General features: G+C 51.7%; 3 protein-coding genes across 7 annotated transcripts in view; all 3 read left to right on the top strand.

Annotated features, from left to right (window-relative positions):
- The first annotated feature begins 229 nt into the window (after positions 1-229).
- Positions 230-3,917, top strand: LOC101582239. Its single transcript, XM_004625244.2, has one exon. It carries the CDS (start codon positions 246-248, stop codon positions 3,915-3,917), a length of 3,672 nt encoding a protein of 1,223 aa, XP_004625301.1. The 5' UTR covers positions 230-245.
- Positions 3,918-7,267: 3,350 nt separating this feature from the next.
- On the top strand, positions 7,268-20,305 carry Camkv (CaM kinase like vesicle associated). 5 transcript variants are annotated; one of them, XM_004625113.2, is made up of 12 exons: positions 7,268-7,526; positions 15,980-16,088; positions 16,205-16,336; positions 16,505-16,579; positions 16,790-16,928; positions 17,069-17,189; positions 17,338-17,413; positions 17,505-17,641; positions 17,805-17,883; positions 18,097-18,184; positions 18,422-18,533; positions 18,645-20,305. In XM_004625113.2, the coding sequence occupies exons 2-12, from the start codon at positions 15,994-15,996 to the stop codon at positions 19,001-19,003; spliced, it is 1,413 nt and encodes a 470-aa protein (XP_004625170.1). In that variant the 5' UTR covers positions 7,268-7,526; positions 15,980-15,993; the 3' UTR covers positions 19,004-20,305. The 5 variants fall into 5 exon arrangements, with proteins under 5 accessions (XP_004625170.1, XP_004625168.1, XP_004625173.1 ...); XM_004625116.1 differs by having other exon boundaries at positions 7,375-7,526; positions 16,919-16,928; positions 18,645-19,032; XM_004625114.1 differs by having other exon boundaries at positions 7,381-7,526; positions 16,205-16,295; positions 18,645-19,056.
- Positions 20,306-21,700: 1,395 nt separating this feature from the next.
- The window catches only part of Traip (TRAF interacting protein), a 23,881-nt gene continuing 23,120 nt past the window's right edge, over positions 21,701-22,461 (top strand). The window contains exon 1 of the mRNA XM_004625110.2: positions 21,701-21,881. Within this exon, the coding sequence (XP_004625167.1) occupies positions 21,784-21,881 (98 nt within the window). The 5' untranslated portion in view covers positions 21,701-21,783. The remainder of the gene's footprint in view (positions 21,882-22,461) is intronic.

Genomic DNA, 22,461 nt, shown 5'->3' with positions numbered 1-22,461 from the left:
TTGGCCTGAGCACAGTGGACACTGGTTGGGTAAGGTGAGAAAAGCCTGGCTTATAGCTGGCCAACTTCAAGGGACCACTGAGCTTCTATGCCTGACAAGTATGGGCCCAAGAGCAGGCCCCTACTCCTTAGGGGTGGGGCCCTAGTTTGTCACACTGTCACCCCCAGGTCATTGGGGGCTATGATGTGTGGTGTTGCCATAGCAATGAAGTAGGGGCAGGGCACCCTAAGGCATGGAGCAGGACTATGGAAACCACCAAGAAGGCAGGGGGCCAAGATTCATCAGGCCCCCAGGGCCAGCCCTCTTCCAGCAGCCAGCAAACAGGGGGTGGCCTCAAAGGATCCCATGGATCATGTATAAGCTCAGGATCTCTAAACTTCAAGCAGAGATTGTCATCATTCGCCGAGGCCACCACTGATGAGGCCTGTGGCCCAGCTTCCCAGGCCCACATCCCTGAATCCATTCACCAGGTACACCAGGACCCAGCTCAGCTTAGCTCCCCGGGCAGCTATGAGCAGGCCTCCCAGGATACCCCAAGACTCTCTTCAGCTAGTGTATTTTCAAGCCACACCATGGGAGCCCAACAGCATCTGGTGATGGATGATGGGACTCTGAATCAACCGGTGTGCATGCGTAGAAACAGCACTAGTGACATGACCCAGCATGGATCCTGCTGCTCCTGGCTTCAGGTGCATCTTGGGCGGGAGGGCAAGGCTCCAGCTAAAGTCCTGGTAGGCTGGGGTAAGGGCCCCTGCAACACTGATCATATGGCACCTGTGGGCACCAGGAAGAGTCGACGGCTACCCTACTTCCCCTCAGGAAAGGATGGTGTAGCTAAAGACCAAAGTCTTCTGGCTTCAGCACAGTCTCCAGCCCAAGATCAGGAGCAGGGCAAGAGCCCATGTCCAACTCTGACTCCTGTCCTAGGTACAACTTCTCCACTGTTGCCAGCTTCTCCAACTCCAGCTCAGGCTGCTAATTCAGCTCTGCATTCAACTCCTGCAGTCGAACCTTACAACAGTACCCTTGACCACCTGACTAGTCACATTGCTGGCCTATCTCAAGACACATCACTCAAGAGATATGGCAATGAAAATTCAATCCTCTCAGCATCTGGCCAGGACAAAGTGAACGTCTACTCTAATGGAGAGCCTCCTACCACAGTACCTACTCCAAAAATGTTCTCAGACCTTGCCCAGGAGTACAAGGTTACCGGAAGGCAAGTGCTATCTGAGCAGTCTGAAAATCTGGGAGAGAAGCCTTTGGTCTATACCCCTAGCTCACCAGAGCCCCAACGTACGCCCAAGTCCCAAAGAAATAACCAGAAGATTTGCAGCTCTCAGCTAGACAAGCAACTCTCGAGTATCTGCAACAGCAATGGCTCCAAAGTGCCACTGTCTGCCTACCAAGTAACCTGCCAAAAGCAGTTACCACCTCAGTCTCCCATGGAAGCCATGCAGATCCCCACTTCCAGTGCCCCTACTTGTCAGCTCCAGGAAGGTGTGGAAGACTGTGTGCTGGTGTTTGATATGGCCACAGGCAACACCAGGATGGGGCTGCTGTGCCATGACCCTATGGGCTCCCGGGCAGTGCTGGTGGGCCTCATGCCTAGCCAACCATCTATCTGTGCCACTGAAAATATCCTGCCCACACCACCACCAGCCAGGCCCATTCTCTCCCCTACCAGCAATAATTCCAGCTTGTGGTCCACCACAGCCATGTTGTCTAGCCCTGTGCCTTCTAGCCTTTCATCTGGCAGCTACCGAGAAATAGCCCTGCTTCCCAAGGAAGCCAGACTCAATCTGAATTCACAGAACTCCCCTAATACTGAGACACCCACCAGGGTTGGGATGCTCACTGGACCTGTTTCACTGGGAAGATCCTTCCAATTTGGTGGGGCGATACCTACTCATATTCCTAATCCTGACTTACCCAAACCTAATGCCAAAGAAAATGAACTTAGTCAGACTATCTGGATGTTGGAATCCTCTAAGATGCCAAATACCTCCCAGGTCCAGACCAAGGAACTGCCATGTATGAACTCTGCTTCACCAGCCAATATCCAGGTGGTACCCACATCTCTGTTCCAGCAGGATGTAAGTCGCAACAACCAGAAAGACAACATTACCACTCACTCCAATAACGCTCAGGCTGAAGAAGTTGTGCAGGCCCTTATCACTGGTCAGGTCTTCCACAATGGGAACCTTGCTAGGCAGCTACCTGTAACTGAACAGGGCTTGCTCACTGGTCATACCCCTTCTACCAGGCAGACCACCCTTACTAGTCAGTCCCATTTCACTGCACAGACTCCTCCCTTGGGCCAGACTCCTCTTGCCAGGCAGCTGTCTTTCCCTGAGCAGACACTCTTCACCAGGAAGCCCCTCATCATCAACTATCCCACCATCTCAAGAAGGCACCTTACCTCTGAGGAGTCTGGCCAGCTCTCCATCCAGGATGGTGAGCCCTTGGGCCCAGCTACCCATGTAGGGGTACTTCAAGTTCCCCTGACCCCTGAGGAAACCTCTAGCCATATGAACAGAGACAAAGTTGGCATCGGTAGCACTCAAAACCCCAGTATACATCAGCAATCTGGCAGCTGTTTAAAGGTCCAGGAGGAACAGCTTTCTCTGATCACATTTACCACACCTGGCACTGGTTGCAAAGTCTTGCCTATTACCATGGTGGGCACTGAGAACCAGAGTAGGAGCCAGTTCAATCTGACAGGTGAGAACGTTACACATTCATCAGTGATTGCACATCTTGGGCCGCTCCGTGGGGCATGTTATGAACTGGTGTCTACCATGGATACCCTGCCAAGGCCGTCATCAGTGTTTTGCCACCACGCATTGGGCCCCTACCAGGGCATGGCAGCAGTAGTGATCGATACAGGAATGGGATTCACCAAATGTGGACTGGCTGGAGAGGACCATGTCCTCACTGTGGTACCCTCACAAGTTCAGCTGCTTCAGCACCCAGCCCAGGGCCAACCCCGGTATGCAGTTTCTGAAAACCAAGACAGCTCCTACCCGGTGCTGAACCGAGGGGTGGTCTCTGACTGGGATGCATTAGAAGTGCTGTGGCAGCACCTGTTCTACTGCAGACTAGGGGTACAGCCCGAAGAGCTAGCTGTGCTTGTGGCTGATTCACCCATCTCGCCGCGTACCAACCGAGAAAAGGTGGCTGAAATACTCTTTGAGCATTTCCATGTGCCAGCCATGCAGACAGTGCATCAGGCCCTACTGGCACTCTATGCTTATGGGCGTACCACTGGGCTGGTACTAGGCAGTGGCCATGGCACCTCCTATGTGGCACCCATCCTCACTGGGCAGTTGGCCCCATCTGATACCTACCGGCTAGATGTGGCTGGTGTTGACCTCACTGACTATCTGGCTCAGCTGCTGCTGGCAGGGGGCCACTCACCACCCAAGACAGGGCTGGTCCATCAGATTAAAGAAGCTTGCTGTTATGTGGCCATGGATATGGCAGCTGAGCTGGCCCACATCCAGGCACAGGCCCCAGTGGACTTTGTGCTCCCGGACAAGCAGGTTATCACACTGGGCTCTGAGCGCTTCTGTTGCCCAGAGGCTCTCTTCAAGCCCAATCTGCTAGGCCTCAACCAGCCAGGCCTTCCACAGCTAGCCCTGCTAAGCATCAGTCGGCTGGAGACCAAACAACAAGAGCAGCTGCTGGCCAATGTAGTACTGGACGGGGGCAGCACCCTGTTAAGTGGCTTTCCTGAGCGCCTGAAACAGGAGCTGGGCCCTGGTGCCTCTGTGTTGGGTTCTCCTCACCGTGCAGTTGCTGCCTGGCTTGGGGGCTCCATCATGGCATGCAGGGACTCCTTCAAGAGCCTATGGCTCAGCCGCCATGAGTATGAGGAGGAGGGCCCATGGGCTATCTACAAGTACCAGCTGTGAGCACATAAAGTTCTGCTTCTACTTTAAGTACTGGTGTATGTTTCAGGCAGAGGGTGGTACATGGAAAGCAGGAGTCCAGGCATATGGGCAGGGATGGAGGCATTGGCTCTCCTAAGGCATACTCTACCTCTGCACTCTGGAACTCTATGGGCCTGGGCTACCTGCCCTTTCTGGAGAGCCCCAAGACTCCTGGATAGCATTGGTTTTGGTCTGGTCTGACCTTTACTGCACCCCAAGGGCAACCACGGAGAATGGCTGCTGTGGGTTTTGCCCCGTTGCCCTGACAACAAAGTACAATTACCCTTGATTGCCAGCTAGTTGCCATGGCAGTTTCAAACATAATGTAATAACCCACACAGCCTGGAGTGAGTCATGAGGTGGGGGGTTGGGGGAGCCCCTTCCCCTAGCTCCAGAAGGAAAGACTGTTTACCCTTCTTTATCCTTGGCCCTCTTCTGGGGACTGAAGCCAGCAACATGGACAATAGCCAAGCAATTCCAAAGATAGCTGGGAGTATGGGGCATTGACCCCAAGTGAAGATCTCCTTTAGAGCTGAGCTTCTCAGGGAAGATTGCCTGGTAACAATCTGAATCTTGGCTAGGGCTCTGTGCTGGGATGGGAATGGGGATCAGGGTCTCTGTCCACCAGCCAGAGCATGACAGCATGGGAATACTGGTCATTGGCCCCTAGGACAGGGAATGAAGAAAGTAGGTAAGTCCTGAATCCTGAATGGGAGGTAGCACAACCTGGGCATTGGGAGTGAGGCTCTGGCTTGTTTTCTGGGCCCTGTGTACACTGAAGCTCTCAACTTATCTTACCCCTTGACTTTATAGCTTTGGGAGCCAGAATATACATATTCTTCTCTTCCCTAGTCTTCCAACTCTAGTAGCTCCTGCTTTCAAGGTGGCCAGGTTATAGTTCTTAGGAAGTGGGTTTGCCAAGAAGCCATGGAACATTGCTGATGCTACTGTCTCTGTTCTTGACTCAAAATCTGCCCCACACTTCAGGACTTCCTGTCATCTCTGTGGCGAAGGGGGGAAGCTAGAAGTCATGTCCCCTGACCCTGGACGACTCTAAATAGGAACAGTAGAAACAAGGCTTAGAGTTGGCCCAGTCCATGGTCTAGAAAAGCTGAGAGGATGGCATTCAGCTGGTATTACTATCCCTTGCCCAGAGGGCAGCTGGAGTTTGAAACCAAAACACTGAGGTCAGTCCTTACCTGCCTGTGCTTCCCTGGCCAGAGGCTTAGAGACACGCCATACCTTTGTGTTGCCCTCTACAAATGACAAAGATCTACCTACCCTCACACCAACCTAAGAGCAAGAAACTACCCAGATGGGAATCTTGGTAAAAGTTAATGATGTGTGGTCACTATATACCCTGTCTACACTGGGTTTAGTCCAGCCTTTTCTCATGTTCTGCTCTCACAGCCTGGTTCAGCCACAATCCAGAGACTCGTGTGAGGCAGGAAGGGGATCCACAGCTCTCAGGACTGGCTACAGCATCCACACACACGTGCCAGAAGCACGCCTGGGTGCACACAGAATTCAGACACACGTGCCCCTGGGCACCACTGCATACTCTGTGCTGTTGCCATTTCCCTTGGCAAAAGAGAACATACACGTGTGTGTGCACACACTGCCACGTGCTCTCACCCACATGCACGCATAGTGTGCACAGGACCAAGAAGAGGTGGAGTACTGCCAGCAGCAGGCAAGGCTCTTAAGGAACCACCCCTTTCCAGCTTCTCCTTGGATCCCTGCCTAGATAACCATGACCCTGAAAAAAGAAAGAAAACAGGTATATGACACTTGTAGGCTCAGCAGCCCATTGCTTAGCTACCCTGTAAAATTCAGAGACCCATTGTTTTAAAGACAGTGGGCATATGACTGGAAGGTCTGAGTGCCAAGCCATTTATTCATTTTGCAGACATTAGCTGAGCACATTGAGATGAGAAACAGCCTCTGCCCTACACATACCAGCTTTCCAGGAGACTCCTGCTCAACAATGAGGTAGATATTATGACTCAGAAACACTCAGAAGCCAGTAAGCCCAAAAGTGGCACCATCTTGATCCAGAGGAGGTAACCCAAAGCCACAGCAGAATGTGAATGGTTTCTCAATATCCTCTCTAGAGAAATGTTTTGTTTTGTTTTAGGACAGGGTCTTGCTTTGTAGTCCAGGCTGTCCTCAAACCTGTAGCAATCCTCCTGCTTCATCCTCCCAAGTGCTGGGATTACAGGCATGTGTCACACTGTGCCTAGCTTTGTGGAAGAAGGTATTGAGGGGCCTTGTTTGAGATAGTCATTTCCAATGCCAGCCTTCAGTCCCAGCTTCAGCTTCTTCACTGGCACAATCCATATCATCGGCCATGGTAGCCATGCAAGGAACCTCATACGACACAGCTGAAGATTTGGGGATGCTCTCATCCCCCATACCTAAGACAGGGCCAGAAGGCTAAGCAGAAAGGGTGGGATGGGATGAAGCCCAGCTTCTGACATGGAAAGATCTAAGCCTAAATTAGGGATGGTGCACAGAGCTTGTGAGGGGAGTGGGGACCGTGTTGAGCCCATATACCTTCCTGCTAAAGAACAGAGTCATGGCAGAGGACCTCCTTCAAATCTTCTTTCTTCCTAGCAGTTCTGAACTCCCCCCACTTGTCACACACCAGGCCTCATAGGCCTTTGGTGCCACAGTTCTCCGGTGTCACCATATTCTAGCTCAGGAAGCTGCTTGAGAGGTGTTTGAGGATGATTAGACTGAAAAGAAAGCAGACTCCACATTACATCCCAGGTGACTTTTTTTGTGGGGGGAGTACTGGAGATTGAATGCAGGGCAATACCCCTAGCTCATTTATTTTATTTTGAGACAGGGTCTAAATTGCCTAGGGGGAGACTCCTGCCTGGATCTCCTAAATAACAGGTGACTTTTATAATTTGGGCAATTTAGTGTCATTGGGAGGGGGAACACTGTGCCAGGCAATCTAGCTGGGACTTAAAGCTGGGAAAGATTTTGGTTTTGCAGGTGTTGGGGGCAGAATGGTCTGGAGCTTCATACACTCCTGTGTGTTTACTGCGCCTATATAGAGAAGCCTAGCAGCTGCCCATGTGACTTCTCCAAGTGAATCCCATCGTTTGGGTCTGCGTTGGGGAGCTGGGCAGAGTCCCAGTCAGCTCTAGAATTCAGATTTCTCCCCAGTGCTCCACTCCTGTCCCCGACACTGGGTAGAAGGAGGCCCCTAGATCTCCTGCTGCCGCTGCCGCCGGGTCGGGAGTTCGAGTGTCCAAGGGAACCGCGGAGTCTGGCCAAGACTCCCGGGCTGCACAGCCAACCTGCTAGCGTTCTTCTTGGGATGGGATTCCAGTCTCCGAAACTGCCAGAGTGGGGGCGGGCCGGCCAGGAGACCCCGCCCCCAGCCCGCCCCCGGCCCAGGGTGCGAATCCGCTGCCTGCAGGAGGCTGGCGATGCTGGGTTCGCGAGCCCGAGCGGCTGCAGCTGGCGCCGCGTCTGCCCCGCGTGCCCGGAGCGGATTCTGCTCTCGCCGCCCCCGGAGCCCTCGGCGCCCTGCTGAGCCCGCGGCAGCCTCTTCTCAGTGACCGACTGGTGCTGCAGGTGCGGAGCAGGGTGGGCTGGGGCAGCGAGGGGCGCCTTCCACCCGGATGTGGGGTCCTGGGGGTTTGGCTCCCTGGCTTGAGGTTCCGGGCGCAGAGTGCACGGGGACAGCTAGGGCTCGGGTCCCCGTGGGGTCATTATGCACGGGCTCTGCAGAGCGGGGGTGGCATGAGGGGTCGTGCTAAAGTTCCCTTGGCTCGGATGGCTCCGGGGTCGTGGGGGAAGCTTCTGCGCCTCCGAATTGTGGGAACATTAACCTTTGAAAATTGGAGGTGTCCCATGAGGGTAGGGGCCGAGGGCTGAGCGGTCCCCTCCCGGCTTCCAAAGCCGCCTCCAGCCCCTCCCCGTTGCCCCCGGGCCCCCTCCCTCCAGCTTGGCAGTCACTAATTTCCATGACAACGAAGAGTTCTTTATGGGCGACAACCCGAAGGGGGGCTGGGCGGGGCTGCTGCGGGGTTGGTGGGGGAAAGAGGCTCAAGAGCCCCTGAGGATCTGCATCTCCCCCCCCAGCCAGGTGCCAGCTTCCGAGCCTTATGAGGGCCCGCTAGGGGTCCTGGGTGCGAACCCACGTGCGCAGCGGGGGTGCGGGGCGCTCCCATTCTTGCTGGGAGGTGCGGGGCTTGGCGCTCACACGTGTGCCTCCCGCATGTGTATTGCTGTGCCAGCGGGGGCGAGCCAGCAGCACTAGGGAAGGGGGTCAGGGTGGCACCACAGTGGGGCCAGGGTCCCTGGCCGGGGTTAGGGGTGCAGTTAGAAGGGTACAGTTAGAGCATGAGTTTCTGCTTCCCCAGTGTTAATGTCTGGCAGAGACCCTGGCCTCTTAAGTCACATCCCCCCCAAGTCTACCAACTGCTTTTGTATGCGCCCAGTGGGCAAAGCCTGCTCCATTAAGTTCCTTCCTAGAAGCGGTGCCTTCTGCTCTTTGCCAGAAGCTGAGTCTGTACCAGCCTAGCACAGGATCCTTCTCCCCAGGCCCAGGATTTCAGCCCCCCAGGTACATCTTCAGAGATCAGTTATTCTCCCCCTGTCCCTCAGTGATTCCTGGACCTGTTTCTTCAACTGGCAAATTAGTCTCCACTCCCCTCAGAGCCAAGTTGGTCTCCAGGGTAGGGCAGGGGTTCCCCTTTTCCATCATTTGGTGTGGACTCCTAGGTGCCCCAGGCTGGCTTTGCTCATATTTTCTGTTCCTCTCTAGCCCCATGCCCTGGCACCTCTTGCAGGCAGGCAGGCATGCAGGCAGTTAGGCAGTTCCTTGCCCTGGGAGAGGTCTACAGAGTCTGTGGTCTCTGTTCAGGGAAACTGAGGCATGGGAGTGGAGGTTGTTATGCAGATCCTGTTTCTCGCTCCCCTGGCAAGATCTTGTCGGGTGGTTGGTGACAGGATGAAGCTAAGCTGCAAGAGAGGCTGTGGAGGCAGCAGATGGAGGGTGGCTTTGTCTGGGGGGCCTAGGTACAGCTGGGCTAGCTGAGAGGGAGTGGAAAGGGAAGCAGCCTGACCTCTGAGACTCATTTCCATCTCCTCCTTGCTTCTGCCTTCAACATGTTGAACCTCCTTTACCTAAGCTGCCCTAGTGACAGGGAGAGGCTGGGGACTGCCACAGCTGGCCTCTTCCCCATCAAGGGGCCACAAGAAAGTGGCCTCTTTTTGCTATGCTTTCAGTGCCAAGTTCAGGGCTTGTATGGGGGATACAGGAGGGTTCCGTCTCAAAAGTCCAGATACCAGGTTACCTTGTGGCCCAGGGATTCAGAGTGTATGCCTATGGTAGCCTGAGGGTATTGCTGAGAACCCCAAGTCCCCTTCAGAACCCTCTGCTTACCCTTCCCTTGCCCCACCCTGTGTCTTTGTGCCTTTTACTCTGTCGCCTCCTTGCTCTTCTATCACAGCCTCTGCCTTTGTCTCTGTCCCTCTCTCTTTCCTTGAGTTTCTCTGTGCCCCCACTTCCCTTCTTTGATAGAGACTAGGGTCAGAGAACCCATGGGGAAGGAGCCAGGCCAAAGTGTCATGGAATTCTTAAATAAGGGACCTTGATAACACATCTCCCTTCCCCCTCCCCTTGTTTTAAAACTTCCATCACCATAGCAACCCTTTACTCTAGTGCCTTCTGCAGTTCCCCTCCTCCAACCAAAGAGAAGCAGGGCCTCCAGTGAATTCTTTAGAGGTTCAAAGATTAGTACCCCATCTGTGATGGGGGGCCATCGGCTCTTGACTCTGCCTGCATGTTGAGGGCTGAACTTTCTGGAAGTAGCACTGGACTGCATGCCAACCCCTAAGACTGGAAAAGATCCCTTCCTTCATACTTTCTCATAAGGTGAAGGGAGTGAACCCTAGGAACTGGTTTTTTGTTGTTGTTGTTGTTGTTGTTGTTGTTGTTTTATTTTGTTTTGTTGGTAACAGGGATCAAACTTGGGACCTTGTACTTGCCAGGCAGGCATTTATGCCACTGAGATATCTCCCCAGTGGGACCTATTGACCATGCATGGTTCAGGTGGTGGCCTGCCAGGGTAGTCCCCTGTGCAGATGGACAGGAAACTGAATACTAGACTCTGTGGTATCTCCTTCCCTAGATGCTATGGCTGAAGCCTCAGCTATGAATTAGGCAGGGATTGGGCCCCCAGTGTGTCCATTTCAGCAGGAGACTCAGCCCTTGTCCCAGAGAGAGGAGAGAAGGGGAGGTGATGGGCTGCCCGAAGGCAGGTGTTCACAGCTGCCACTAAATCAGGAGGTGTTGCCAACAGTGGTTGGAAGGCAGCTGGGAAGCCTCCTGGGGCCCTCCTAACCTCTGTAGATTTACTGCAAGCTCTAGCACTGCTCCACATGTCAGGGAACCAGGGCAGCAAAATACTCTTGTTTATGACTATGAAAGATGGGACCTGAACCAGGCTGACCCCTGTGGAGGAGAGGAGAGGACTCTGAATGTCAGGACTCTTGGCCTCTGCTTCACTTAGGCTTCCTCAGAGTCAGACTTGGCTAAGGTGAAGTGGAGTCCCTAAAGGACCTCTGATTACTAGAGCACAAAGGATCTGAGGTTTCAATCCCCAAGCCTGGTGGTCAAGACTCAAGAGCAGGCAGCAGTTGGGGAATGCTGAGCCCTCTGGCTCCCTAAGAGCCGATTAGAGGGCAATGGCAGGGTGGGCTCTGCAATTTTTCCAACATGTCCTTGGATGGTCGCAGGTGCATGCTGTTTATTTCCTGTGCATAGAAGGGTGGGAATCAAGTCTCCAGGGAAATGCTTGCTTTGAGGCTTCTGTGCTCTCCAGGAGCCAGTGTGGACCCCATTTGTAGTAGCATGCAAATCCCTTGTAGTTGGGAGGGAGCTCACCATTGTTTGATGTTGGCTTTGGGGTGTGGGGGTAAAGAAATGCAAACCCTTTTTGCCCAGCCAAAACTGATCTTAGTGCTATCACTTGGCTGCTTCTCCAGTTTTGGGTCCAAGATCAAGCTAGGAGCTTGGTTTATACAACATACAGCTTGCCAGGGATAGCAGGTGATGGTGTGGATGGAGGTGGAGGGATCAAAGGTGCTAATTGGAAGCATGGCCCCCTTTTGTCCTTTCTGCATTCTGGAGTAAGTCTAGGGGGACAAGTGAGGACAGGCTGAGATCGGGGCAGCCATACTAGTAGGTAGGAGATGCAGATCTGTCCCTGTTCCAGCATTGAGGTCTGCAGGACATGGTTCCAGGTAGACCATGGCTTTCTATGGTAAAGACAGACTCGGGACCAGGCTTAGACCCCCCATTAGCATGAATGCATATGCAGAGCCAAAAGCTGAGGCCAGGATCAGGGACAGGCATACACAAAACCTCCCACCCACATCATGCTCACAGAGCTGGAAGCTGTTGGATGGAGTTGGGGGTGGGGAAGGTATCACAGAGAAAGGCCGTTTTGCATCTGGCCTTGGAGCATCAGGATTGTTTTAGACAATTTGTTTCACAGACAATCTTGTCAGAAATCACAATGAAAAGAGATTCACCCCAGGTCTTAGCACCTCAGCTCATGTGGCGGCTGCTCCAAAAGGAAGCCAAAGTGGGCAGTATCTTTGCCAGGGCCCACACTTCCTGTTACTAAGTGGACACAGAGCTGGAAAGTCACCTGTTGTTGGACTAGGCAGTTTCTAGTTTTGGGTTTTTTTTAATGTTATAAATAACTGCTGTGACAAATAGGATTCTGATGGGAAGTTTTGGGGGAAGGGCATTTGTTGCAAAGGGAGTGGTGTTAGCAAAGCACCCCAGCTGGGAGACCTGCAGGCTAAGGCACTACTCTTGCCCAGCACATGGTCTCCACATTCAGCCTGGGAGGGCAGCTGTTGCCCATCAGAGTACATGGGGACTGAGGTAGCCCTCCTCCCCTAGATGTTGTGGCATGGAGATGGATGGCTAGCAATAGTGGGTGGCTGTGCCTCTGCTCTTAGCTGTGAGGATGGAATTCCAGCTACATGCTCCTTCCCAACAGACATAGGAGCAGAGCTGTGGCCCTCGTGGCAAAGACATGCAATTGGTAATGATCTTCAAAGCCTCTTTCAACTGCCTCTGAGGTGCCTCACTAGATGGCTTAAGCTCAAACTTTAATCATGATAATGAAATGCATTTACATTCCCTGAGCCCAGATGAAGGAGGGATGGAATTTGTTTACTAATGTAGAGGGCATATTGAGAGAGGACCAACAGAGCTGTGATCCCTGGGAACTGGGTGTCTAACCTGTGTCTGGGAGGAAGTGAGAAACAGCCAGGGCTGGCCATAATGTAAGACTGGGTCCCAGTCTTTGACCCCTGCTAGAATAGTCCTTCTGTCCAAGCTGCCTTTTCTGAAGATGCCTTCTTCTCTAGAACCCTGAGACTGACTGCCTTCAGGAAGGGGAACAACTAGGTACTCAAAGCCCCAGCCCAGACCCAGCCCAGAGCAGGCACTAGTTGGTATGGAGTGAAACACACACAGTCCCTAGAGATAGAGCAGATTGCCGTGACAATGCTGGACTCCCAGTGACCAGGCATTATGGAGGCAGAATTGCTCAGGTCTGTAAAGATCTATACATAGTCACAGTTCCCCTACCTCTGAACAAGGGCTGAGAATGGCTTTTCTTCTGGGTGCTAGAGCAGCTGCCCAGCATTCTAGATGAGAATTGAGCTATAACTCACAGGGTTGTGGACCTGGGAAGCACCACACCCCAGGTGCAAAGTGCCCAGAGTCTACTGAGTCAGCTGTGTCTGGTTAGGTCCTTACACCTGGATCTGACAGCTAGGTCCTCTGGGGATTCCTCCACTGAGGTGTTTGTGAGGCAGGCTTGTCTTGCTCTTGTTGACTGTCACCCCTCTATGCCTCCTGGCAAATCCTTCCCCTCAAGACCCAGTCCAAATGCTGCCTTTCCACCCACATGGTGCTTCTCCCTTAAAGGAACCCCCTTCCCTTCCCTAGCACGGTGCCTAAGCAAAATATTTACTAAATTAACCAATGACATCATATGAAAAATTCTAATGGAAAATTAATCAATACTGTAAAAGGTCTGAATCTGCCCCCTCCACATTCAATTCTTTGTCTCAAAGAGAACTCATTTCTTTGATGTCCTTCCAAAAAAGAGTTTGTGAGGTCAGGTAGATGTGACATTCACATTTGTAATCCCACCACTGTGGGAAGCTGAGGCAGGAGGATCACAAGTTCTAGCCCAGCCTGGGTAACTTAGCAACTTAGTGAGACCCTGTCTCAAAATGTTAAAAAAAAATCATTTAAAGGGCTGGGAGAATAGTTTAGTGTGAAAACCCTGGGTTCAATTCCTAGTACCACCAAAAGAAGAAAAAAAAAAGTTGTTGAGCATACACCAATATTTGAACTTTAAAAAATTTACCCAAAGAGCAGCATTCTTTACCTGCCATTCTTTCTTTCTTTTCTTTTTCTTTGCAGAACCGGGGATTGAACTCAGGTTCTTGTGTTTGCCAGGCAAGCACTTATTCCACTGAGCCCTATCCCTGGCCCCTTTACCTGCCATTCTGTCCCTTGCTTTTTCACTGAACATCTCTCCTACAGTAACACACTTTATTTTTCGTAACAGCTACAAGCATTCTTTTTTTTTTTTGTAGCTCCCCATTGACCTGCAGCAGAGCTGGTCTGGGTTGCCTTGAGTATGTGGGAATGGAACCACGGCTCAAAGAAACTAACTGCCTCCTTTAAGCAGGCACTTAAACAACTGAGCTAATGGGCGGGCCCCCACAAGCATTCTTTAGTGTGAGTGGCCCTACTGTTTAGTGACTTTTTTATTAAGTACACTAAAAAAATCTAGGAATGTCCCCAAAATTTATATGTACATTTTTATAGATTGTTAAAAAGCACAAACCTTTGTATCACTGGGATCAGAAGCAGACCCTCCAAGTCAGGGATGGTAGTGCACACCTGTAATCCCAGTACTTGGGAGGCTGAGGCAGGAGAATCACTGTGAGTTCATTCCTTGTTTACATAGCAAGACCTGGTCTCAAATAAAATAAAATAAAATAAAATAAAAAAGAAAGAAAGAGAAAAGAAAAAGAGAAAAAATAAACCCTCTAGAAGACTTCCATGTCTTAACTCAGTCACCACCCCTCCTTTCTCTTAGAAGCAGTCATTTGTTACCTGACTGCTGGTGCTTATTCCTTAGTTGTTGTTGTTGTTGTTTTTTTTATTTTTTATTTTTTTTTAGCGGAACTGGGGATTGAACTCAGGCCCTTGCTCTTGCCTGAGAAGCGCTTATTCTACTGAGCTGTCTCCCTGGCCCCTATTCCTTAGTTTTGTTTTTGTATTTTTAGGGAAGGGTCTACAGGGTGTTCAGGGTCTCACTACTAGATCAGACTCTTAGTGATTCTCCTGTTTACAGCCTCCCATGTGCTGGGATTAAAGGTGCAAGCCACCATGCCCAGTCTCAATTGCAATCTCATTGTACCCCAGGGGTGGGGCCGGCACCACAGGCCCTGAGATTGAATCCCCAGCCCTTGCGCCTGCTTGCAGGCACTTTAATCTGCTGAGCTATTTGGCCAGCCCTTATTCTTTAGTTTTTAAAAATTTTTTGAGGGGCTGGTGAGATGGCTCAGTGGTCTAAAGCACCTACTTGGAACAAGCTTGGCAAAGCAGAGGGACCACGGTTCGATCCCCCAGCACCACATGCCAGCCAGCCCCGCCCCCTGGTGGGCTGAACTGGCCACACACACACACACACACACACACACAAATAAATGTTAAAAAAATATTTTTTTTTGAGATAGGGTTTCCCTATGTAGTTCAGGGTAGCCTTTATCTTATTATGTAGGCCAGGCTGGCATCGAACTTGTGGCAATTCTTCTGCCTCAGCTTCCCTAGCTCTGTGGTTACAGGCATGTGCCAACACACCTGGCTCCCTAGATCTTCTTTATTTTTATTTTTGGTACTGGAAATTGAACTCAGGACCTTTCACTTTCCAGGCAGGTCCTTGTGGAGCTATATCCCTGGCCCCTAGCTTTTCTTTTATTTTTATTTATTTATTTTTTTTTCCCGGAACCAGAGATTGAACTGAGACCCTTGGGCTTACCAGGGAAGCTCTTATTCCACTGAGCCATCTCTCTGCTCCCCCCACCCAGCTTTTCTTTAGAGTGCTACTTCTGTGTTTATATCTCTAAAAGGTATGAATTCTACTTGATTTTGAGCTCTATTCCAATAGAATTATACTATACATATTCTTTTGTGGTTTGAGTTGATTTGAGGTCTCTCTTAACTCTGTTCACAAGATTTATCATGCATTTAGGAATAACTACAGCTCCTTAGTTTTCTTGCAGTATAATAGTCCATGTGTGATTACAGCACAATATACATCCTGCTGATGGTGGATATTTGAGCTATTTGCAGTTTTTAGCAATTATGAGTATGACCATCATGAGCACTCTTGTATAATTATCCTAAAGTGTATATATAGTTTGTTTGACCAAACTATTTGTCGAAGGAGAGAGTGGCTATCTTCCAGAGGTGCTTTTATTGTCCACATCATTTTGTGTGTGTGTGGCTAGGTCAGCCTGCCATGGGGGTGTGGCAGGTGTGGCATGTGGTGCCAGGGATCGAACCACAGTCCCTGCACTTGCCTAAGCTTGCCTAAGCAGGCGCTTTAGACTGCTGAGCTATCTTGCTGGCCCCTGTCCACATCTTCAGAAAAGAGTATCTCATGGATAGATTGTTATAGCCCCTTCACTTATGAAATAGCTGAAATTTAAAGAAATTGTTTGATAAGTCTTTTTAAGTATAGAGAAAGCATATTTGCTGATATGTCAGCTTACTATACTTTTCATGAGAAAGTACCATCATTTAGGGAGCCACACTGCGTGGCTAGAGGCAGGACCAGAAAAGCAGGGGAAGGTCATGCAGCCTTTCTACCCTGGGGCTGGTGCTGGCCATGCTCTGACATGGCCTGAAGTAAATATGATGCTGTGGAGAGACATGAAGTGTGCTGAGTCAGACTGCATCTTGCCTACAGCTTAGAGCCTGGCAATGCCGTTTGGGTGTGTGACTCTGGGTGACAAGAAGAACTATAACCAACCATCGGAGGTGACTGACAGATATGACTTGGGGCAGGTCATTAAGACGTAAGTGCCAGGCCTGTTGGGCAAAGATGGGTGATGGGCAAGGGCTGTCTGGGAAAGGGGGAATGGATTGTGCCTTAGGCCAAAGCCAAGGCTGACCAGAGTACTTGTGGCTGCAGTGAGGAGTTCTGTGAAATCTTCCGTGCCAAGGACAAGACCACAGGCAAGTTGCACACCTGCAAGAAGTTCCAGAAGCGGGATGGCCGCAAGGTGCGGAAGGCGGCCAAGAATGAGATTGGCATCCTCAAGATGTAAGTGGAAGGCCCAGGGGATGCGAGGATGGGCTGTGGGAGCCTTGGAGGGCAGGTAGTCTCAGGCAGCAGCAGCTTATGGTGACCAGAGCTGTGCTGAAACTGCCAACAGCCATTCACTTGTCATTCCAACGGGCTCACTCAGCTGACTCCTCTCATTGTCCCCAGGGTAAAGCACCCCAATATTTTACAACTGGTGGATGTGTTTGTAACTCGCAAGGAGTACTTCATCTTCCTGGAGCTGTGAGTGAGGGTTTGGGGTCCCAGGATTCCCAATCCCTGGGCTTTTACCCATCCTGTCCTCTGCACTTGAAGAAAGTCCCCTTTCTGGACCCTAGGGGTCCCCAGTCCCTATACCTTGCCCAGCCAGCTGCCTGGTGCAGGAAGCCCTCCCAAATATTCCTGCCTGACTTGATCCTTCCCACACCGGGCTCAGGGGCTGGTGTCCCTCAGGGCCACGGGGAGGGAGGTGTTTGACTGGATCCTGGACCAGGGCTACTACTCGGAGCGAGACACAAGCAACGTGGTGCGGCAGGTCCTGGAGGCTGTGGCCTACTTGCACTCACTCAAGATTGTGCACAGGAATCTGAAGGTGAGACCAGGGCTGGGGGCATTTTTCAATAAGCAACTGGCTGGGGTGGGAGTGGGCAGAACCTTGGGGCCTTGGTCTAACCTCTGAGGTCCTCATGGTGTCTTCTTCTGCTCTCTTACATGCATTCCTGACTGGAGCAGTTAGAGAACCTGGTTTACTACAACAGGCTGAAGAACTCAAAGATTGTCATCAGCGACTTCCATTTGGCTAAGCTAGAAAATGGCCTCATCAAGGAGCCCTGTGGGACCCCTGAGTATCTGGGCAAGCAGGGCTGGGGCAAGGGAGTGGGGGGTAGACATCAGGGAGCCTCTTTGGGTAGGTGGAAGTTCCTTTTCTAGGAAGAGGGTGTGGATGGTACTGGACCTGGCCAGGCCTGATACTGACCTGCAGGTGGACACTGTGTTTGTAGCCCCAGAGGTGGTAGGACGGCAACGGTATGGACGGCCTGTGGACTGCTGGGCTATTGGTGTCATCATGTACATTCTGTGAGTAGATGGGTAGAAAAATAGACTTGCAGCAGGCTGGGGTGGGAGGTCTGTGCCTGTGGCCATCCTGGGTGACCCTGCCCCCATGCAGGCTTTCAGGAAACCCACCCTTCTATGAGGAGGTAGAAGAAGATGACTATGAAAACCATGATAAGAATCTCTTCCGCAAGATCCTGGCTGGCGACTATGAGTTTGACTCTCCATACTGGGATGATATTTCTCAGGCAGGTGAGCAGGTGCCCAGCGTGTGGGTAGAATGTAGGCTGGTAGGGAGGGAGATGCTGCTCTCAGCGTTCTCTGCCAGATTCTGCTCCTGCCCCCCAGCCCATTTAATGACCTCTAGACAATGAGGTGGATGCCATGCCTAGTGTCTCCCTGGCTTTATCTCCAGCCAAAGACCTGGTCACAAGGTTGATGGAGGTGGAACAAGACCAGCGGATCACTGCAGAAGAGGCCATCTCCCATGAATGGTGAGCAAGGCACAGGAGAGAATGAAAGGACCTCTATACCATTTATACTAGAAGCCCCCATCCTTGAGGCCTCAAGTGAGTAGGGGCACTTAAACCTCAGGCCAACCCAGAGGCTTTGCCTGGTACAGTCCTGGAGCGGATAGGGGTAGGCAGGACAGAGTCTCCACAAAGATCCATAATCCCTCAGATTCACATGTATTGTACCTTTTCCAGGATTTCTGGCAATGCTGCTTCTGATAAGAACATCAAGGATGGTGTCTGTGCCCAGATTGAAAAGAACTTTGCCAGGGCCAAGTGGAAGGTAAGTTTTCCCTAGAGCTTCTCCTTCACAACTGGTACCACACCTCTGCAGCCATACACAAGCTTTTCATAGGTTACCAGATGTGGCTATAGTCACTGTCATTACCCTTAGCAGAAGTACAATTGATCAGTGGTCAGAGGCAGCTGCAGTACCATGGAACAGGCTAGATTAGGTGATTGCCAAGAAACAGGTCCAGCAATTCTCACCCCAAGCCTTTCTTTACTGTTATCCTTTCAGAAAGCCGTCCGAGTGACCACCCTCATGAAACGGCTCCGGGCACCAGAGCAGTCTGGCACAGCTGCCTCCCAGTCGGCCTCAGCAACAGACACTGCCACCCCCGGGGCTGCAGGTGGGGCCACAGCTGCTAGTGGAGCTGTCCTTGCCTCAGGGAGCAGTGCTGCTGGAGCCACAGGGGGAGATGCTGTGTGTGCTGCCAAGAGTGATAATATGGCTTCTGCAGACCGTAGTTCCACTCCGGCCACAGATGGCAGCACCACTCCAGCCACTGATGGCAGTGTCACCCCGGCCACTGATGGCAGCGTCACCCCGGCCACTGATGGCAGCGTCACCCCGGCCACTGACAGGAGTGCTACTCCAGCCACTGATGGGAGAGCCACACCAGCCACAGAAGAGAGCACGGTGCCCACCATTCAAAGCAGTGCCATACCAGTTGCCAAGGCAGCTGCTACCCCTGAACCGGCTATGGCTCAGCCGGACAGCACAGCCCTAGGGGGCATCACAGGCCCGGTTCCACCCTCTAGTAAAGGGGAAGAGGCTACTGGCTATTTCCAGGAGTCTCGGAAGGAGGAGACCAGCTGAATGGGTAGCCTGTTGGGGGTATCGGGGGCTGACAGGAGGGTGGGAGAGTGGATAAGGGTCTTCTCACTGTACATAGAGTCGCTAGCATGATGTCCTTGCTCCCCCAAGTCCCCCATCCCAGTGGGGCATGCCTGGGGGTCACAGGAGAGCAGTCTTGTCTCCTGTGTGTATGTGTATGAGTGGTGGGTAGGCCAGAGGCAGGGCCAGCCCCAGCCCCTGCATGGATTCCTTGTGGCTTTTCTGTCTTTTGCTAGCTTCTCCAGTTTCTGTTCCTTGTGAGATGCTGCTCTAGGGATACTCAGGGGGTCCCTGCTCTCCTCCTCCCCTCCCTGCCTCATTCCCCCAGGCAGACCCTGCAGGCCCCATATTTTCCTAGGCCCTATATTGGGTGGCCTTGCCCTGAGAGCTGGTCTTCCAGCGAGGCCCTGTCAGTGGTTATAGGCTCCTGAACATGCAGGTGTGTACCTGTGATGTGTGGGCTGCTCCTGGAGTAGACACCGGCCAGTATAGAGGATGCAGAAATCTAGGGCATTGTGCTTTAAATCAAGACTGGTCACATGGCTGGGGGCACTGCATGCTAGCTGTGGGGGTCCTCAGAAGTAGGAGAGAATGAGTAGCAGGGTAGAAGCTTCCACATTTGTCTCTGGGAAGCCACTCCTAAGACTCGTGTATTATTTCTTGCCCTCCTGAGCCCTGCAGTGAATTGCCCTGTATCTTGAACCTGATGAGCTTTTAATGGAAAGAACTAGCAATTAAGATGTGGCAATGAGACCCGGGATAGCAGAGTACAACCCCAGTACCTTCTTGTCCAGCCTAGCTGAGTCCTTATCCTGGGACAGAGAAGGCTGGCTGATACCCCCATGCTCTTCCTAGATGCTTATCCTGCAGAGGATTGATCCATAAGTCCTCTCCATTCTAGGGGGCCTGCTGCATGTGGGTTTGCCCTTCACTGGGGCAGATTGTCTACCCTCAGTTTACCAACATGGAGAGGATGACCCTCCTCTGTTTTTACTGCTTACTTTGATCAGAGGTCTGGGTGTCTCAGCCATGTTAAGTTGCTTTTCCTAAGATGAGGAATAAGACTCCAGTTCTCTGAGGAGGCTCCTGAGAGGTGCCCTTTGTCAGATCATACCACAACCTGGACAGGCAGCCACACTGGTTCACGCCCTTGCTCGGCACTCTGGTGGTCCTGCCCTTCTCCATGCATGCCTATAGGTCTGCTCTGGTATGTGAAGGTTTGTGGGCTGACTGTGTGCCTGCTGAATCTGGCAAATAAATGTCACCCTGCAAAGCCTCTGGCCACCCTCTTGCCTTTGCTTCCTCTTGTCATTTCAAGGAGGAGTCCCTAGAAGGCAATGGGGAGGGAGGAGTCAGAGAAGGTTCCATCCTCACAGTCCAGGTAGTGACTGATGCTCAGTGAATTGCTTGGGCTCAGAGTAAAAGTCACTCACCAGTGCATCCTTTGAATGTAGTGATGGGGATCCTCTGGACTCTGCAGTTCATGTGGGCGGTGAGTCCTGTGCTAGGTTTGGGCCAAGGAGTGTTCCCTGGGCTGAAAGCTCAAGTAGGGTTTGCTGTTCCAACTCTATTAACCAAGAAACCTTTGTCTTAATTTGAGAATAGACCTGGTACTCTCGCAGGGCCAACCACCACAGGGAGAGAGCTTGCTCATGTCCAAAATAGGGCTGGGTAAGGGGTGTAGAGTGGCCATTACACAAAGGTTCTGTGCTGTGTACTGATTTTTATGAACACCTGTGCTTTCTACATAGGCCCAAAAGATTTTGCTCTGTCTTCTTCAGCTGGAGCAGGTCAGCTTTATGCTATGGGGTTCTGCATAAGATTTCTGGGGAGAGGGAATAATATTGAAAAAAAAAAATCATGAAAAGCCCTGTGGAGTCTTGTTTCAGTTAAGATGGGCCTCAACTCACCAGGGTTGCTGCTTTTTCAGGGAGGACCGCAAAGATAACTTCTATGATGTGGGAATAATAAAAAGGGTTAGTCCCTGGTCTTTGAAGTATCTATATCTCCAAAATTGTAATCATACGATAGTCCCAAGCCTAACGAATCCTGGGAGTTAAAATCTAAATTAGGGTACTGGCACTAGTATCCAAACCTGGGGATTATTAGGTCTCGAGTAAAACTAAGGTAACCTGGGATACAGCCTGGCAAGATGCTATGGTTACAGAGCATCACGTGTCCATCTTGCCAGGATTACTTGCAACGAAAAGCTTAGAGAGTGAGGCTTTATTTTATTGGGGAACTATGAGATAGATGCCAGCACTCGGTCCAGCTCTGCCTAGAGCCCTGGGAACCCATCAGGACAATCATCCCTTTCCCTTGCGGCTGCAGTCTTCTTAACTGTCCCGAGGTGCAGAAAGAACCGAGGTGAGGAGGCCAGGCCTGGCCCGCCTTGCGCCAGCTATGCCTTGGGACCACGACGCCCGGCTTGGCTCGGGAAAAGGGTCCAACGAGTAGCGTGGATTCTTTCTGCCTCAAGCAACACAGGGTAGTCTGAGACGCCAGCTAGAGAGATCTGTCCCACGACTCCTCACAGTTTTTGGGGCCGCTAGGCCCGCCCCTGGTTCCTCCCCCCGAGGGATTATCCAATCAGGCACAGAAATAAAGGTTGCAGCATCGCTTCGGTGTCGTCATTTCCGGTTCTCTCCCGGAAGTCGTGCAGTGGAGCCAAATTTGAAGCCTGCGGGGAAGCGGGAACACAACTGCGCGGCGAGACCTGTAGCAGTTTTCGTAGCTGCCTGGGCGGCTAGTGTCCTGCCGTCATGCCTATCCGTGCACTCTGCACTATCTGCTCCGACTTATTTGACCACTCCCGTGATATAGCCGCCATCCACTGTGGCCACACTTTCCACCTGCAGTGGTGAGTGACTGTGGCGTAAGGGCCTGGCCTTTTCCTTGGTACTGCTTCGGGGTGGGGGGTGGGGGGTGGGGCATTAAGTTCGTAGCCCAGACAGGTGAGGAGGCCCTCATTAGGCAGAGCCCCACCGGAGCTTCCCCATCTGGATTTAAGTGGGTCAGGCGGGAGTGATAGCTGAGTCAGCCAGGAGGAATGAAGGGGCAACGGGGGCGCGAGAGGGGGATTGTTTTTATGAAGAGAGTAGGTGCTGCTTTGATCACTCATGCAGGGTTGTGGCTTCAAAACTATTAGCCTACGGGCCGGGGAGATAGTAGCTCAGTGGCTTCAGCGCCTGCCTAGCAAGCATAACGTTGTGATTTTTTTTTTTTTTAATCTTACATATTTTTATTTAGGTTGTGATTTCGATTCCCAGTCTGGAAAAAAAAAAAAAAAAAGCAAAGCTATTAGCCTTGGCAGAGATGAATTTTCACCATATTAAGGAACCGCTTTGGGGCTGGAGAGATGGCTCAGTGATCTAAAGCACCTACTTAGAACAAGCTTAGCAAAGCATCAGGGACCGCGGTTCAATCCCCCAGCACCACAT

The sequence above is a fragment of the Octodon degus genome, unplaced genomic scaffold, assembly GCF_000260255.1.
Source record: "Octodon degus isolate 3935 unplaced genomic scaffold, OctDeg1.0 scaffold00008, whole genome shotgun sequence".
Taxonomy (NCBI): domain Eukaryota; kingdom Metazoa; phylum Chordata; class Mammalia; order Rodentia; family Octodontidae; genus Octodon; species Octodon degus.
The sequence above is the reverse complement of the archived record's forward strand: the minus strand, read 5'-3'. Positions and strand labels throughout refer to the sequence as shown.